The sequence below is a fragment of the Equus caballus genome, chromosome 26, assembly GCF_041296265.1.
Source record: "Equus caballus isolate H_3958 breed thoroughbred chromosome 26, TB-T2T, whole genome shotgun sequence".
NCBI classification, from domain to species: domain Eukaryota; kingdom Metazoa; phylum Chordata; class Mammalia; order Perissodactyla; family Equidae; genus Equus; species Equus caballus.
In genome coordinates, this window is record NC_091709.1 from 30,326,932 (window position 1) to 30,345,070 (window position 18,139).

General features: G+C 39.3%; 1 protein-coding gene across 3 annotated transcripts in view; it reads left to right on the top strand.

Annotated features, from left to right (window-relative positions):
* Positions 1–10,617, top strand: part of JAM2 (junctional adhesion molecule 2) — a 62,708-nt gene extending 52,091 nt beyond the window's left edge. Inside the window, exons 7-10 of one of the 3 annotated variants that reach the window (XR_011432781.1) lie at positions 3,294–3,401; positions 5,017–5,187; positions 7,984–8,026; positions 9,914–10,617. Coding sequence is in view for 2 of the 3 variants with exons in the window: in XM_014736322.3 (XP_014591808.1) it covers positions 3,294–3,401; positions 5,172–5,187; positions 7,984–8,026; positions 9,914–9,946 (200 nt within the window). In the remaining variant the exon portion in view is untranslated. The remainder of the gene's footprint in view (positions 1–3,293; positions 3,402–5,016; positions 5,188–7,983; positions 8,027–9,913) is intronic. The other 2 variants (XM_014736322.3, XM_070252093.1) reach the window with 2 other exon arrangements.
* The last annotated feature ends 7,522 nt before the right edge of the window (positions 10,618–18,139 follow it).

An 18,139-nucleotide genomic window follows, 5' to 3' on the forward strand; every position in this document is an offset into this window, starting at 1 on the left:
GCCCATCTTCCTCTATTTTTTGTGGGATGCCTGCCACAGCATGGCTTGACAAGTGGTGCGTGTGTCCGCACCTGGGATCCGAACCAGCGAACCCTGGGCTGCTGAAGCGGAACGTGTGAACTTAACCGCTGCACCACTGGGCCAGCCCCATTAGCCTCATGGTTTTTACTGTAACCTGCACTATTACTATTTTTTTAAATGGACATGTTTAATTTCAATGCCTAATTTAACATCATCTTAAGAAATAATATCCGTGACGTCATGGATTTGACATACTAGTTACATTTTTCCTAGCAAGCAGTAAATAAATACATAACAGATAAAATTTAATAGTTTGTGTTTTGAATTTCATTTTGAAAATGATTTTCACATATCTACTCTTTCTGGTGTAAGTTAGCTTAAAAGTTAAAATTAGTTTGTTTAATGCCCATCTGTTGATCCCAGGTGTTTCATACCCTTGGTTTGGAATTTACATCTTTTGAAATACATAAGAATTCATGAAATCTCTTGTCCAGTTTTCTTTGTGAATCATCACTAATAATTTGTAACGAAAAGCAGCATCTATTAACTGTTCTGAGAAGTCATTATAGAAGTATAGACGGTAAATCCTGGATTTGCTAATTATTCACAAGCTGCCTCATTGTAAACTCCCGAAGACCCCACTCACACTTAGCATTTTAGCCGTTTGGTTCCTTTCTCTCAATTAGAATAATGACATCTTCCTTTTATGGTGGCCTTTCTTTTTTTTTTTTTTCCCAAAGAAAGAATACAAAATATTTTCTTACATGTTGTTGCATTTTCTCTTTAGTGAGGCATAAGGTGGTTATATGATTTGCTCCGTATCTTACAGTCAATTGCAAATGAGATGAAAACAACTTACCTCCAACTCACAAGTCTTCTATCTTCCATTTCATTGAAGAAAATAAAATAAAATAAAATTTATGCTATGACTTAGCACTTACAGGATAAGAAAGTTTTATGTCAGAATTTGCCTTTACGTTGAATCCTTCATAGATGTCAGATTCATTGACAAAGCACAGGACAGTTTTTGTCAGATAACAGCTCTTAGGTTGAACCCTTTGTAGATGTCAAATTCATTGACTACTACAAAGAAAATAGTAGGCACCGTTTGGTCTCAGGAGTTTCATTTAGTTATTAATTTAATTTTGCCTTAGATTTGATTATTGTGGATTTTTTCCCTCTCTGCTATATTTTATCCAAGTGAAAAAAAAAAAAATAGCTGGATCTCATTGACCTCTCAATGCCCAAACAAATATGAACTGAGTTTATACCAACCGATGATCAACGTTGCCTGCTCTGGTCAAGTTACTTAGCCTTTCAAAAGATTTATCCAGTTTCTTTTTAAAAAAATTAGTTAACATTTCAGAGGTATCTGAGAAAATTAATAACATTTAGCATTAGGAAAGGATTCTAAGACCAGAAAGTTTTCTGATAAGCAGACAAATAATATTTCTTTAAAAATCTTAAAATGAGCGCTGCTTTAAAATATCTAAAATTACTGTTGAGAAAATGCCACCTAATATTTTCTCCAAGTTATTTAAGCATATGCTAATTAACACCTGCTTTGAAAAACAAGAACCCTTTGAGGAATGGCTCCTTTAAAAAGGGCAGGTCATTGGGGCCTGCCTGGTGGCGTAGTGCTCACTTCCCGCTTCAGTGGCCTGGGGTTCTGGTTTGGATCCTGGGCACGGACCTACACACCACTCAGTAAGCCATGCTGTGGCATCATCCCACATACAAAATAGAGGAAGTGCAGGTAATTTACGTGTTAATCAATACAGATGAAGTATCTAGATGACAGAAGAGTGTGGCTCCTGAAATCCTTTTGGACAAGAGGGAGAAAAGTGACCCAAATTAAATGTTTAGATAGATTCACCATACATCGTCACCCAGAGCATGCTAATAAATTGCATCATGTGAAAAGAGGTGTCTCATAGCCTGTTACATAGTTTTCTTCCTAACAAGGTCATGTTCCTCATTTTATTAATGACTCAAACAATTTTTTTTTAAAGATTTTATTTTTCCTTTCTCTCCCCAAAGCCCCCCAGTACATAGTTGCATATTTAAGTTGTGGGTCCTTCTAGTTGTGGCATGTGGGATGCCGCCTCAGCATGGCCTGATGAGCAGTGCCATGTCGGCGCCAAGAATCTAAACCGGCAGAACCTTGGGCCACTGAAGTGGAGCGCGAAAACTTAACCACTTGGCCATGGGACTGGCCCCAAACGAGAGTATTTTTGATGCAGTTCTCAACTGCAGAAATGTTAACCTTGGAAGGTTAATAATCTAACTTTTGGGCAACAGAATCAGTAGCCGAAAAAACTTCCCAAGTTGGGAACATGGTAGTGATTTCAAACTTGGGTCCAAAAAGTCCATTTGGGGGCCAGCCCAGTGGCACAGTGGTTAAGTTCACATATTCCACTTCGGTGGCCCGGGGTTCACCAGTTCGGATCCCGGGTGCAGACATGGCACTGCTTAGCATGCCAGCTGTGGTAGGCATCCCACATAGAAAGTAGAGGAAGATGGGCATGGATGTTAGCTCAGGGCCAATCTTCCTCAGCAAAATGAGGAGGATTAGCAGCAGTTAGCTCAGGGCTAATCTTCCTCAAAAAAAAAAAGATCCATTTGTATTAGGTTTGAGGAGAGATGACTCAATAGCAACAAGAAAAAGCCTTGGGGAGGGGGTTTAATTCACTTTTACCTTAATGAGATGACAGTTTAATGGCTTATATGTATGTGAGTATGTAGATGTGTGTATTACACACACACACAAGCCCATTTAAATTCAAGAAGGAAGATGTTTCTGATAGTTTTATAGAACAGCAATGGCATGAGCTTTCTTTGGGGCTGAATGAGTTTTCCATATCTGTGAAATTGACACAGATGATGTTATAGAAGAATTTTAAGTAAAATTTGGGGGGGTGTGGTAGTAGTACTTGAACTGGTTGAACTTCAAAGGTCACTTTCAACTTGATATTTAACTGTATGAATTATCACATCTCCAAATGAATGTAGGACAGTACCATACATTTTATTTCCGGATCATAGGACTTTTTAAAATTTAAGTTTCTTGCAAAACTTAGTTCTGTTAATATTCTCAATCTATTTTGAACCATGTCCTGGAAGGACATTAGTTGAACTGGCTTCAAAAGCATGAAACCATCCACGTTTGTGATATAACTGCAAAGGGGAGCTTTTTTGAACTTTCTCAATTTAATGACCGCATCTGTGCATCTGCTGACATGAATTCTTGCATATTTTATTTTGCATTCCAGATGATCTCAACATAAGTGGCATCATAGCAGCCGTAGTAGTTGTGGCCTTAGTGATTTCCGTCTGTGGCCTTGGCGTGTGCTATGCTCAGAGGAAAGGCTATTTTTCAAGTAAGTGAGTTTCACCCTTCTTTTTTAGACAACTCCCTGTAGATACAGAGTTTTCTTATGAGGCACCACTTCTCTTCAGGAGTTGTAAGAAACTCTGGAGAATATTTTTCAGTGATTTTTCTGCAACAGAAAATGTCCAAGATGACATGAGGGAAGTCATGAAGCACCTGCAAACATAGGGAGGAAAGGTAGAGCTGCCTCATTGCAGCATTCCGGGAAACACCACAGGATAAGTGAGGGGGACCCTGAGTGGCACAGTGCAGTGGTTCTGAGATATTCACCGTGGACGGGTATTTATAGCATATTGACATATATTTAAGACCCTTTTAAGTTAGGGGTTGTGTCTCTCAAGATTTATAAGATTTATAAGAAATCTCATTGAAATAAATCTGTGAAATGTTTTTTCAGTGTAGAACAGTGAAATGTTGAATGTCAAATTTAGCACAACTGTATTTAGAAAAGAATTGTTCTGTAAAAACTACAATCCTATTGCATTAGAGTTGCTTCTAAACGAGACTTTTAGTTCTTCAAATTTAGACCTCTTGTAACTCCAGACCCCCATGTGGTGATGCAATAGGTTTGATCTAAATGAGTGAGAGTAAAAAATAATCTGTTTTATTCTCTTAATGCATTTCTTCACTCTCAGTTTTTAAAATTATCTGAGAGCTCATAAGCTGCAGAACTCTATCAAGGCCCTTTGGAATAGTGTATAAAGCAGAATTTTGTAATGAAATAATAAATAAACTTACAGGACAAACAGATTTTAGACTTTCTGTTTTACAGTGAACATTAATTTTGGAATTTAGGTTTAAAAAATATTTTATACCAAAATAAGACAAATTTAAAGGGCTTTCTATAAATAGGTATTAAATGTCATAAAATGTTTCCACGAACATGGTTTCAAGGATGTTCCCTACAGTAGTGAAGAATAACTGCTCTGTGAATTAACAGCTGTTCTTTCGCATGGCGCTCCAACCTTCCAGTCTCCTCCCGTGTACTTTTATGAATGGAATTGGGCTGAGGCCCCCTGCTGGTCACCAGTGAAAGCCCAGACAGATAAAATTCTTGTCATGTTTATCTATACTTGCAAAGAATACCTGAGTATTTTTAATGAAGACTTGGTAAACAAATCTTTTTTAAAATACTGAATTAATTAAAGATTTGACTTGAATATTCGTGGTTCACTAGTTGCGAATGTTACTCCCATTTTCCTCTGGCAGAAGATTTATCCGAGAACCATTTTCTTGGACTTGCATTTCGGATAGGTGTTGGCAAACTGTGACCCGTGGACCAAAGCTGGGCTGCCGCCTGTTTTTCTATGGGCCACAGGCTAAGAACGGTTTTTACAGATGAACATCTGCAATCTTGTTTGATAATAGGGAACAGGAACTTAGAACACCAATTAAAAGAAATGCTATCCCCCGCAAAAGAATTCTCTTCTTCTAATTAGTAGACCTGTACTACAAGTCTTTGATTATTATTATCTTTTGATTTTTATCAATAAAAATGTTTGCAAATTTGTTTTCTCTCTTGTTATATAAGTACCTACCTAATGTCCTTGATTTTACCTCTTGGCCCACAAAGCCTAAAATATTTGGCATGTGGTCATTTACAGAAAAAGTTTGCCAACCCTTGATTTACAAGGTACAAATGTCGGTGAGTGAGAATCAAGATTGAGAAAGAGGAATTAAGCCAAAACTCACTTTTATATGAATCTGTATCATACCATATTAACTACTGCATTAATGATATATACTTATTCTTTTGTAGAAGAAACCTCCTTCCAGTAAGTATATTTTCTTAAAATGCATGCCTTTCTCTCTAATTTCCCCCAATATCAGCTAATTTTCTGTTAATTATCTGTTTAAAGTCAAAAGTGAGAAGTTGGGTTATTTGTAAAGGTTTTATCCTATGGGAAGTTACTCAAGTTCATCAAGAAATACATCCCACTTCATGCCTTGTTGATGATGTTTAATTACCTAGAGAAGAAATATAGTTACTAATTTGACTTCATGGGCATTTCCATAGTATTACTTAAAAAATATATATTTGCCATATTTTGCTAAATTGAACATTTTCAAATAAAGTTTTACTTAACCATCATTTTTACAGTTAACTGAACACTGATTTTGTGCCTAACACTGTCCTAGGGACTGATGATACAGCAGTGAACAAAACAGGCCAAAAAACCCTGTACCTCATGGAGCTTACATTCTGGTAGAGAAAGGTAGAAAGTAAACACAGACGTAAACTCTACAGTATGTCAGATTGTGATGGGTATTATGGAGAAAAATTAAGCAGGTGAGAGACTAGAGAATGCACAGAGTAGGAGTGGTGATTGTCCTTTTAAATAGGGTGGTTAGGGAGGGCCTCACTGATGAGGTGACATTTGAGAAAGACCTGAAGGAGCTGAGGGAGCAAGTCATTCAGATATCCATGAGAAGAGTGTTCAAGCCGAGGGGAGAGAACAAATGGAAAGGTCTTGAGGCAAGCATGCCTGGAGTATCTGAAGAACATCAAGGGGACCAGTGTGGCTGAACAGAGTGAGGACACACAGGGAAGAGATGAGTGCACAAAGATATCAGGGGCAGATCACACAGAGCCTCTTCTAGGCAGTTGTGAGGAGTTTGCCTTTGGTTCTGAGTAAGATGGGGTCATTGGAGGACTTTGAGAGGAGTAGAATCATCTTACTTAATTCTTTAAAGCTCACATTGGCTGCTCTGTTGAGAATAAACTATAAGGTGACAAAAGGTAGAGGAAGCAAAGAGACCAGTTAGGAAACCAATCAATAATCTAGGCAAGTGAAAATGGTGGCTGGTTCCAAAGTGGTAGTCTTGGAGATGTTGAGAAGTGATAGGATTCTGGATGTATTTTTAACAGTTTTCTGATTGACTGGATATGGGTTGTGAGAAGAGAGAAATCAAAGATGGCTTCAAAGTTATGAGAAGGATGCAGTTACCATTTACTGACGTGTGAAAGATTTCAGGAGGAGTAGGTTTGGGAATGGTGGTGGGGGTAGGTGGAGAGGTCTGCAGGGCTTTGGAATTTTAATATTTGAGATGCCTATTAGGCTTCCAAGTAGAGATAATCAGTAAGTAACAGAATATATGAATCTGGAGTTTGGGGAAACATCTTAACTAGAGTTAGAAATTTAGGGGTCATTAGGAAATTTAGGTGCATGAAATCTGGATGTCATCACCAAAGTCCCCACTTTATGTGCACTTGATTTGTGACTGTGTATCTACGGAAATGTATGGAAATGGCAGACCCAGCTTTGAGGCTATGGACGTTCCTTTCTACTTTCAGCTGCCATGGCTTCAGATACTTTGTCATCTAAGTCTTTTGAAGACTTAGCTGCCATTGATTTCCTGTTCCCAGACTTGCTGCTCAACACTGGTGTCTGAGCCTCATAGTATCCCAGTACAAGTCCAGGCTGAGGTCTGAGTTATCAGGACTAGCAGTAGCAAAGGGGGTGAGTTCAGAAAAGCAGGGTAGCGTGACAATATAGCTACCCCACCTCATACTCCAGACAATTGTGAGGATTTCCACTTTTAATGAGAAGGATGGAAAGTAATTGGAGGGTTTTGAGCAGAGGAGAGACATCATCTTACATGTGGGGAAAGGTTGGCGTTACTGTGGAAGGGAAGTTATTCTTCCCTCCAATCACAGTGTCTCTGTTAACCCAGACAGTCATCTGGGAGGTAATATCTTTATTCCTAGATGTATCTCCTCCCATTTGTCAAATCCATGGCCCTAAAAATTTGTTGGAAAAAGAATTGGCTATCATATTAGTTTGCTAAAAATGGCGTAACAAAGTGCCACAGACTGGGTGGCTTAAACAACAAATTTATTTTCTCACAGCTCTGGAGGCCGGAAGTCCAGGATCAAGGTGATGGCAGGGTTGCTTCCTTCTGAGGGCTGTGAGAGAAGGGGCTGTTCCAGGCCTCTCTCCTTGGCTTATAGATGGCAGGCATCTTCTCCCTGTCTTCATATCACCTTCCCTTTATGCTTGTGTCCAGATTTCCTCTTCTTATGAGGACACCGGTCATATTGGATTAGGACCCACGCTAATGACGTTGTTTTAATTTCATTACTTCTTTAAAGACCCTGTCTCCAAATACAGTCACATTCTGAGGTACTGGTGGTTGGGACTTCAACATATGAATTTTTGAGGGGGACACAGTTCAGCCCATAACAGATGACTGGAACCACATGAAACTTTTTTCCCATGGAAAAAGTGACTTTTGAGATTATAATCATCAAACTTTCAAAACATTAAATTAAAAGTTAATTAAGTCTCTGGTTTGCATGTTCCACAAAAATATTTAGTATTCTAGCCCTAGGCTACAATTAAATATGCAGAGCTTCATACATGCTGAAACTTGGTTGCGTGGCTTTCCCTGTGAATATTGTCTATAAGAAATTCAGTTAGTATTGCTGGCTTTTTTTCTACCTGGCTAAGAGGAATGTTCATCTTCCTGCTGAGAAAATGTATGGAGGCAACATTAACTAAAACAGGATATGTGTTTCAGAATTGGAGGTGATAATGTAGTAAATATTGTCTTTTGTATTCCACAAACAGGAAGAGTAGTTCTGCATCGAAAGCCACTGCAATGAGTGAAAATGTGAGTATTTTTAAAGCATATTTATAGAACGGACGTGTTTAGGGAATATGGCAGGGAAATGAAGTAATTGTACGGAAAGGATGGATTTTCACTTTTAATGTACTTTGTACTAGTGTCTGCTGCTGGTCTTTAGAAGGAGCTCAGTTCACGTTAGCTTCGATCCTGTCTGGGACGGCATGATAAAGCTGCTCAGCAGATGTAGGGCAGTGGGGCTTACCACACCATTCTTTCCTCTTGTGATGCTTTCTATTATTAGTCAGGTTCTGTGCATCTATTATTATCAGCTCCATTTTATAGATGAGGAAATTAAAACACGAGGGACCACAGTGGCCAAGCTGGGACTCAGGTACCTTGATTCTCGTCAGCTTGTCCGAGCAGATCGCTTTTAGCAGATCCGTGGTTCCAGCACTCTCCTTCGGTTATTCCAAGCACTTGGAGAATTTAGGGATGTGGAATATCCTCTGCTGTTGTTGAAATGAGCGTTTCAGAAATCCTTAAAGCCATGCAATAATTATCTATCTCAGATGGTTTAGGGAGCATAATTTAGACATTTAGACTCATGTACTTTTGTATTTGTAAGAAGTATAGTGAAGCAGTAAATACTATCATCACTCAGATTTTGTAGCTCTTTGGATAGATATTCAACCTGGATTATTTTTCAGGAATGTGGGGGGTGGGGTGCATGTAGAGGGAGGTTTCCAATGTTTTTAGAGGTCTAAGCCCTTTCTTGAGAAATGGAGCGCTGCTTTTCTGAATTTCTTAGTACTCTGTGGCAGGAATCCTCTTAGATTTCCTTTCAGTAGAGCTTGGGGTGGGGGTCGGGGGGTGGACATCAGTATTTTAAACACTTAAGTAATTCTAAAGGACACTAGGTTTAAGACCCACTTACTGCTCCATAGAGTTTTTTCTGTCAAAATTTGATTTGTTTTAGAGGCCAGCCCAGTGGCGTAGCAGTTAAATTCATGCGCTCTACTTCAGTGGCCAGGGTTCATGGGCCTGGATCCCAGGAGTGGACCTACCTACTGCTCGTCAAGGCATGCTGTGGTGGTGTCCCACATGCCAAATAGAGGAAGATTGGCAACAGGTGTTAGCTCAGGGCCAAATCTTCCTCACCAAAAAAAATTTTTAAAAATTGATTTTTAAAAAATTGTCTAGTCTAGACTCTATCACAGAAGTCACTTTATTTTGTAGTTTACTACACTGAAATCATACTATTATTTAATTAGCAGACAAACAATGTGTAACTCCACGTTTGTTCCTACAATTTGTGGAAAGTACTATTTGAGTGGGGAATGAAATAATTTCATCCCACCAAACAGTAACACACTTTGTGGCTGAGTTGGAAGAACAAAAGCTTTTTGCTTTTTCTTTGCCTTCCTCTCAGTTGCCCTCATCAGCTGAGAGGTAGTCTCCAATTCTAGTTTTGCCCTAGAGCAAGGTTTCATTACCTTGGCACTGCTGACATTTCCTTATATTTCCAAGAATTTATATAAGAAATGACAATTTCTTATCATCCTTACATATTGAATTCTTACAATTTTGCATAATTCTTTGTTGTAGGGGCCTGTCCCGAGCATTGTAGAATGTTTAGCGGCACACCTGACCTCTGCCCACTAGATGCCAGGAGCAAACCCCTAGCGAATAAGCCTTCTCCTACTCTGATTCCCACTCCTCCTTCTTTACTCTTTAGGCAAAGTTTCAAAGACCTTGTCTCCTAGCATTTAATTATTTAATTCCCCATAAAATAGATTTAGTTAAATATATGCTGGTTTGTACCTGTAAGATGCTCATAGTGGATGTAGCTTTATACTCATAAGGTTTATATATATTTCTTTAAATATGAATTAATATATTCTACTTAAACTTGCTTTTTCTTTCTTTTCCCAGGATTTCAAGCACACAAAATCATTTATAATTTAAAAGAATCCCACCTTTGAGATACACCAAAACCACAGTTGTTGCACAGGTTATTAAAAGATTATAAAACTCTGCTTTGTCTTACATTTGCAAAGAGGTACATAAGGAGATGAAACTGGTATTTCACTATGATTTTTATGACCACTAAATCACTTGAAATGGTTATTTTAAACAAATAGTTCTGTCAGCACCTAAAATACAGTCTGGCTTTTTGTGTCTGGACTAAGTTAAAAGAATCAAAATACTGTGTAATATTCTGTGGTTTGTGAAATGTTAAATATCCTAACTTCTAGAGAAAATTAGTAAAATCTATGAAACTGATTGTGAAATTAACCCACAGAGCATGAAAATATAAAGTGCCTGTCCCCTCTGTGCAGGAGTCTGGGTTGGAGCGTTCAGAAAATACTGACAGATGCAGAAAGAACCTCAGTCTCATTTCTACCAGAATCCTCTTTTCTCCCCTAATATAATCCTTATTTTGCTGCTCATTTTTCACTAATATATCCACAGAAGGGGAGTAGCTGAGTGGGTCTTAACCCTAAGGATTTGCATTTCATGTTTACTTTCATTTCCAAGAACCAAAAGCAACATGAAGAAAAACACCTAATGACCAGAGCTCACTCACCTGGTGTGTCTCACTGATTTCTTCATTAAACATAATTTTGAGAGTCAAACTCAAACCCAAGTGTCTTATTTTACCCCCAGAACCGCTTATTGCTCTTTCCTTCCCCTAAGACCCCTTTGCGGGACCTTGATGTCACAACTCGCCCCTGGAGCTTACACCCGTAACACTGGAGATACCTTTCCCTGTGTGATGGTAACTGCACATCTCTCGGAATCTAGAATTTGTGCAGTGAAATTCTGAGCTGGACCGAGTCCCTTGCCGTTATGGCCAATGGTTGGCCAATCCTGCTTATCACAAAGCCAGGGATCCAGAGGGGAGAAGTGGTTGTCTGACAAGTCACATAAGATCAAAGAGCTCACTGTGGCTCCCTGCACCTGGTGCCCGCCTTGAGACATAAAGGGCACAGGAGAAATGGTGATGGAAATGAAAAATGGGTTTAATCTTCTGGTTTCTCAACTGATTAATCACAAAAGCCTCCAACTAGTGTTACAGAGTGAAAATTCCAATGATCTACTTAATAGGAAGAGCAATTAGGCAGTGTTAAAAGCATAATCATCTATAACTTATTCTGATTATTCAATTCATATTAAAAACAAAATTTGGCTAGTGCATTTCCAGTTCTAGGCAAATCTGGATGAAAAAGTCACTCACTACCTTAGACAACTTTGAACGTGGTTAAGCTGCTTTTAAAGGAGTCGGCTCTTTTTGCCCAACTAGGCAAAGCAAATCCCAGGATTCACTGGATAAACAAGTGGATTAAACACTCACCGAGTGTCTACCACGTGGCTGGACAGCAGATCACTGGGAAGAAGCCTGTTGTCAGACTGGCCAACTTGTCTGTGGCATTCAGTGCTTCTCACCAAACCTCAAACATTTTCTATAAAGGCCAGAGTTGATATTTTAAGCCATACGGTCCTTGTTAGAACCACTCAACTCTGCCATTGTAGCATGAAAGCAGCCATAGACAATAATAAACAAATGGCATGTTTGTGTTCCAGTAGAACTTCATTTACAAAAACAGCAGGCACAGACAGGATCTGGCCCACACGGTTTCCCAACTCCTGGTGGTGAAGCTTGAAAAAAACACCTATCTATAAGCTTTTGTAAGAAATTAGGCTAAATGTTGCCTGTGCTTTGATTTGCTTTGGTTTGAAGAATACTTTCCTCTTGCATTGCCCAATGCCAAGGGGATATGTGGGTCTTAAAGATGCCTCTTCAGGCATACCTGCCAGCACACAAGATCAGCTACTTCAATTGAAATGATGCAAAGCCATATTGTGAGGAAAATACGTAGTGCCTTAGCTTTACCAATAGATGAAAAGCTTCTAAGCTATCACAGCAGGATTCATCTTTTGCAGTGTTAACACTTTCTTTGTGTCAAATATCTATTATACATTACCTTAAAATATTGTATATGGCTAAATAGAAATCATTGTGTGAAGAATGCTTTCTCCTACACAAAAGATATGGCATTGAGCACTCATTTTCCACTTATTAAAAGCATATCCACCTGTGTCTGGACTTGTGTTTCTATTTGCTTTTTATTTAAGGGACTTGAACACTAACAATTGGTAAAATCCCACTATAATTTATGGGGCATTTTGATTTTATTTCCCTACAGTGAAATTGTGTTGTGTAAGGATTAGGGCCTCTAGAATCTTTAATAGCAAGTTTTGTTTTCATTATTATTGTTACTATTGTAACTAGATTTAATTTATTTTTAGTTGGGGGTTTAACCTAACTAAATCTGGAACAATTGATTGCTTTTCAATACAACTTTGCAAAGAACTTCCTTCATCTCACAGGTGGTTTTGTTTGATTAAAGTCTACTTTAATAAAAATTGCTGAACTGGTTCAGTTTTTTAGCCCCACTTAATGGTGCAGAGGAAGAGTCATCCAGCTATTGTTGTTCAATAAAACCCAGGAAACTACACCCTCTTACCATCTGTAGCCACAAGCCTGGCTCTTTAGTGGTGGAAGATTAGAATCGCATCGTCTCTCAGCCTGGATGCCTGCCAACCTCTCAAACGCTGAAAAAAATGCTCTGAAAAAAGTCAAAACTGTTTATTGAACACTTTATATAAGTCAGAGGTGGGGCTGGATGGGGTGAGGGTATATAAAATCTCACTTATCTCAATGATATTATAAAGTGGGCAGTGTCATCATTTTCCAGGGGAAACAGACTCCAAGAGTCAGTGACTCCCAAGTTCTCAGAGCTAAGTGAGGAATTGGGGTCTATGTGACCCAGGTCCCTCTGATCCAGGATGTCTCACACGAGATGTTTTCTCTCTGCCCTCAACATTCCTTCCTTTTAAATTCTCAAATTCCTCTCTCCTACCACGCCTTCCCTTCATCCTCAGAAATCCCTGGCCCATCCCTCGCTCCCTAGTCTCACAGCCTGTACCATTTTTCCCTCTTCTCTTTCCCCTGTAACCAGTTTAAACACCATGGTGGCCCATCCCATTCTCATCCACTTTCCCCTCCACAGATGCCCAACTCTCTAATCTTATTTTTCAAAAGATTAAAGCTAACCATGATGAATACATTTAAATTCTATCCCTACCATTACCACTCTTTCTACCTCTAAATCTCCCCATCTTTAACCTCCCATTTATTCATTGACTCCATCTTTCATTGGCACATTTGATGATTGTCACTACCTTAATCCTTTTATCTTAGGTTTTTGTTACTATCACACCTTTGTCTTCTGGGCCCTTCCTCTCTCAGTTTCAATCTCTCCTGTGCTAAAGGCCCCTTTGCCCTCTGGACTGTCCTTTCCCCAACCCTAGCAGTGAGTTACTGCCAGATTACCCTCTTGAACAATGTCAACTCCCTTCTCCATTTTCTCCTTTCCCCTTGCTAAAAAACCTTTCACTCTTTTCCTTTACATAGTCTATTACAGAGGTCTAAACTCCTTAGCCTGGAATTCAAGGCCTCCCCACAACCCATACACATCTTGTCATATTGTCAGCACCTACCCGTTCAGCCACATGTCCCACTATTCCTCGTTGGTTGCCTTATGCATCCATCAAACTGAACTAAGCTCATTTTATCTCAACAACTCATTTTTTGTCTATACATTTACTTATAATGCTCCCTCCACTGGAATGCTGATTCTCCTAATTACAAGATATGTAAATTCTATTCACTCTTTAAGGGGCAGCTCAAAGCCCACCATCTCTATGAAGCTTTCCTCTATTCCTCCTGCTGGAAGAAGTTTCTTTCTTCTCTGAATTTCCATAGCACTTTATCTTTTTATGGCACTTGGTTTTTATTCTATCATACAGTTTTGTATGTACATATCTGGTGTCACTACCAATCTGGAAGCGCTTTGAGAAAAGAACCATGTTTTATACATCTTTATAAGCCCCAAAGCATTTAACAGTATCTAATGTGTAGTTGGTATCTGATAAATGCTGAATGAATTTTTAAAAATCAAAAGAGCACTTGTGAAAGGACAATTTAAAGAATATTTATTGATAAGATTTCTCCATAGATTTAGCTAAAAATATTGACAAATAAAAATGGCAAAGTAATAGGATATATTGGAGTATATGAGGAAGCCATTTGGTATAAACAAATTCGGCTTGACCTTGTCTTTCCAAAAGGGCCTGACCGAGACCGTTGAGCATGCATTGTATATCTGCTTTAGACATTCCCTATGGCAAGAACAAAGGCCCTTGAGATAAAGGTGCGACTTCCCTCCCCCTCCCTATGTTGGCATCTCCTTAAGGATTAAGCATCTTTCTTTAGGCTACGAACTGATTGCTGAGCTCACCTGCACGACCACCCAGCTCGAGGCAATAGGCTTGCCTCCTGCTACACCCTTTGAGATAGGAGACCCACTACCTGCTGTGTCCATCAAGTGCTGTGCCGACAGGGCAATCTTGTGACTATTGTGGGAGGGACATTTCAATGCTACATGAAACACCCTGTTTGGGGGTATATAACCACTCTGTATACCTCACTTCTTTGGTGCCCTTTCTTCCTTCGGGAAGAAAGGCCCTGGGCCAAGGTCCTCAGATTTTAGCTCAGAATAAACTCTCCCAAATTTTCATTTATAGATTGGTTATGGGTTATTTTCATCGACAATATTAATAAAATATTGTATTCTGCAATGTTATCACAATCTAGTTCATTTATTATGCAAAGTTACACAAATGATTGCTCCCTCAATTAAGGCTAGATAGAAATTATTTTTCTCTTATCCTATCTATTCCTTTTAGTTATTAGGTGTCCATTTCCACATAGTTCTCAAAAAGATCTCAAAATATTTTTCCAGCTTTCAAGTTTTAAAATTTAATTTTCTATCCTTTGTTTCTTGTTCTACAATAGTTTGTGACACTTTTAGTAGCAATAACTGGTCAAGAATTTCAAGGTAAACTGTAAACTTTTATTTGTTGATATTTTCTATTTAATCTTGTTTATTACGTTTAAATACATGCCATATTTTTATTTGACCAAGCTTGAAAAAAAGGTACTAGTTAAGACATGTTAGAGTATAAAATGTCTTTATACTCTACTAGGAAAATGCTCTCAAAACAAGTGAATGGTTGTGTCAACAAAGGACCTATTTAATGTCCCTAAGATTGAGAGCAGACTGTTTTAAAGCTCCATTTTATGATGTTTTCAACACTGAATGTGCTACTTATAAGTGTTTCCTCAAGATGGGGTAAAAATTGAGATTTTCTAAGATCTAAGTTTCTAAGTTGGATTCCTACAGTTGCCCCTGCCATTTAGCTTTTCATTCTCAAAGTCACTTTCCTTCCGAATATTTAACTATTGTGAATTATATTGAAGTTGCTATAGGTCAAGAAACTTTATTTTTCTAAGTTTTAGGATACCATTTAGTAAAGAGAATGAGAAAAAGTTTTATACACAAAGATACGATATATTCAAGTAATAGAATGTTGACTGGGACTCTTTGTTGGCTGATGACTGAACACAAGTACTCTGCTTTCTAAAGAAACCATAAATAATTTGGGTTCAAACACCCCCCTCAACGTTCATGAAGAGACAGTGGTTCTACCCTTAAATTGTTACCCCAGTCCTCTCCTCTCTACCCCACCACACAAAGTCCATATAAACAGAAGTGTGTATGGACAGATTGGGGGTGGGGAGGAAGGGAGAGAGAGAATGAATTGTCCAAACTGTGAAAGAGAATTAGTTTGTCAAAGCTGTGATGAGTTCTATTCCCCAACTCATCCTCAAGGCAAGAGAATTTTAAAGAATCACTTGCAAAAATTGAAGGCATTTGCCAAGAAACTATTTGAGCATGGTGAAAGAGAGCTGGAAAAAGATATCAAGGAAGACAGCAGGGGAATAGTGAAGCACCTATTTTCCCATTTCTTAGGGCAAGGATGTGTGAGCCCCGTGTGGTCAAGTAGGCGTCGTTGAAAATAGTTGGCCTTGAGCCTTCTGGCCAGTGTCTTCCGAGAGCAAACATCTAAAACCTGAGACTGTGGACTGTACCACTGAGGTGGGAGCTGAGGGGAGTGTGGAAGAGATGGAGTTAGAATGGACCTCCCATTTAAGGTAATGTGTACAATGGGGAGACCTCCCAGCTCACAGACCACCCCCCGTCCCCAAGACTCATACATACAGCACCTAACCAGAGAGAGCCACACTTATAGATCTGCTACACCAAGGGCAGAGAAATAGTAGTAGCCAAAAACGAACAAAAAATCCTACACTAAATGGATTTAAATAAGTAAAAATTGCCTAGAACGGAAGCCCTCTTGGGTTATTATTATTAAAGGTAGCACTAGATAAGTAACAGCCCCTTAAAGTAACTTTCCACTTCTCTGTACCTTTCCTGAACTCCAATTTCTTCTTTCATAAGGACACCAGTCAGACTGGGTTCTGGCCCACCTTAACGGCCTCATTTTAACTTAACCCCCTTTAAAGGTTCTATCACCAAATACCATCACATTGTGAGGTTCTGGGGGTTAGGGTGTTGAAGTATGAATATTAGGGGAACACAATTCAGCCCACAACACCAAGCAAGGGAGAAAAACGCCATTTTAAACAGCAAAAAGCCTAGAAGGTTGAGGTCATTTGTAATAAACATATAAGGTGGCCCAAATGGCCAGTGCAGGAGAGCAGTGCACTGGTAGGATGAGGTGACAGATACAGGCTGGAGTTTGCAGAGTTGGCGTGGTCTCATCAGAAAGAGGAAGGTGAAGCCTTAGTTAATATCCACGACTCAAGGATTCACTGCAGCGTTCAGCTGGAAAGAAGAGAGCACTTCCCTGGCCAAAATTTAGCTATAAATGCATAGCCCCATGATGTAGGGCACGGGAGTAGGGTAATTAATGCAGTACTCTTGCAGTCAGTCACAAATGGAATCCTTTTGTCTACATAATGATAGAAGAGACCGGAATATTCCAGCAAACTCCAAACAGTTGGGAGACAGATAAAAAAAATCGAGATGAGAAAATAGGTGTGAGATTATGAAAGGTAAAATTGAACTGAACTCTGAGTGCAGGAGGGAGGGAAAGAGAAAGGAAGATGAAGCATGCACTGAAAGCGTCAGTCCCTTCTCTCCCTGGCCGGGCAGGGCAGTCTCGCTGCCGCCTGCCACAGGTGGAGTACAGCTGTTTGAGGGGAGGTCAGAGAAAGGACCTGAGCGCCAGACTTCTTCCATTACCTTTAAGCAGTGCCGCAATTAAATCGAACTGTTGCAACGCCTACAATTACTTAAATAAAGTAGTTCCACGTGGCTTCTTTTGAAGAGAATTGGGCCGTTTCCTCCTCCTACTTTTCCCTCCCCAGGTCCATCTCTACACATCTTACTAGTTTAATCATACTTGTACCATTAGGAAATAGTTGTGGATCTTGTGAAAAAGGTCTTCCTCGGAAGGTTTGACTTCAGCTAGGATGCATGCCGTAGTGAAAATCTACTCCTCTTTTGAAGTGAGCTAAACCAATAAGGTGGGTGTTTTTTGACTTCACATTTTTAAAGAAAATCTTTAAAGGTTTAAGACCCGTATTTACTGAGACAAGTCAGATATTGTCAGATATAAAAAGGCACAGCTGTTTTTCTTTTTTAAAGAAATAATTGCCTTGAAAGCCATCTACAGTTACTGAAATTTTGATGTGCCTGCTATGCCACTTATCTGCTGGATCTTCCAACACTTGGGCAAAACACCACTGTACAGCTGACTCTTAAAGGAAGTTCCTGTACAGAACTCTCCTCTATCTGCACAGCTCTGTAACAGACCCTGATCATAAACTGCAAGGGAGGAGGAGGGACCTGGGTTACTGGGGTAAAAGCATTTACCTTTTGAGGAGACGGAAGTTAAAACACAATGGATGTTTTTGTACATATTCAAAATTACGCTTGAGTTTCCTGAAAAAGCTATGATAAAGAATTTATAAACCATTTCTTCAAATTCTGGGAGTGCGTGTAACATCCCTCCTCAGCAAACATTTCCTAGGTCAGGATGGCTCCCCTCAGGCAGTAAGTTTCCATAACTAAAAGGATATCCCCGCACACTGAGAGGAGCCTGGCAGGTTAGGGGTAAGTTGTACCCAATTTGTCCAAGGCCTCCACCCACTTAGTTATAATC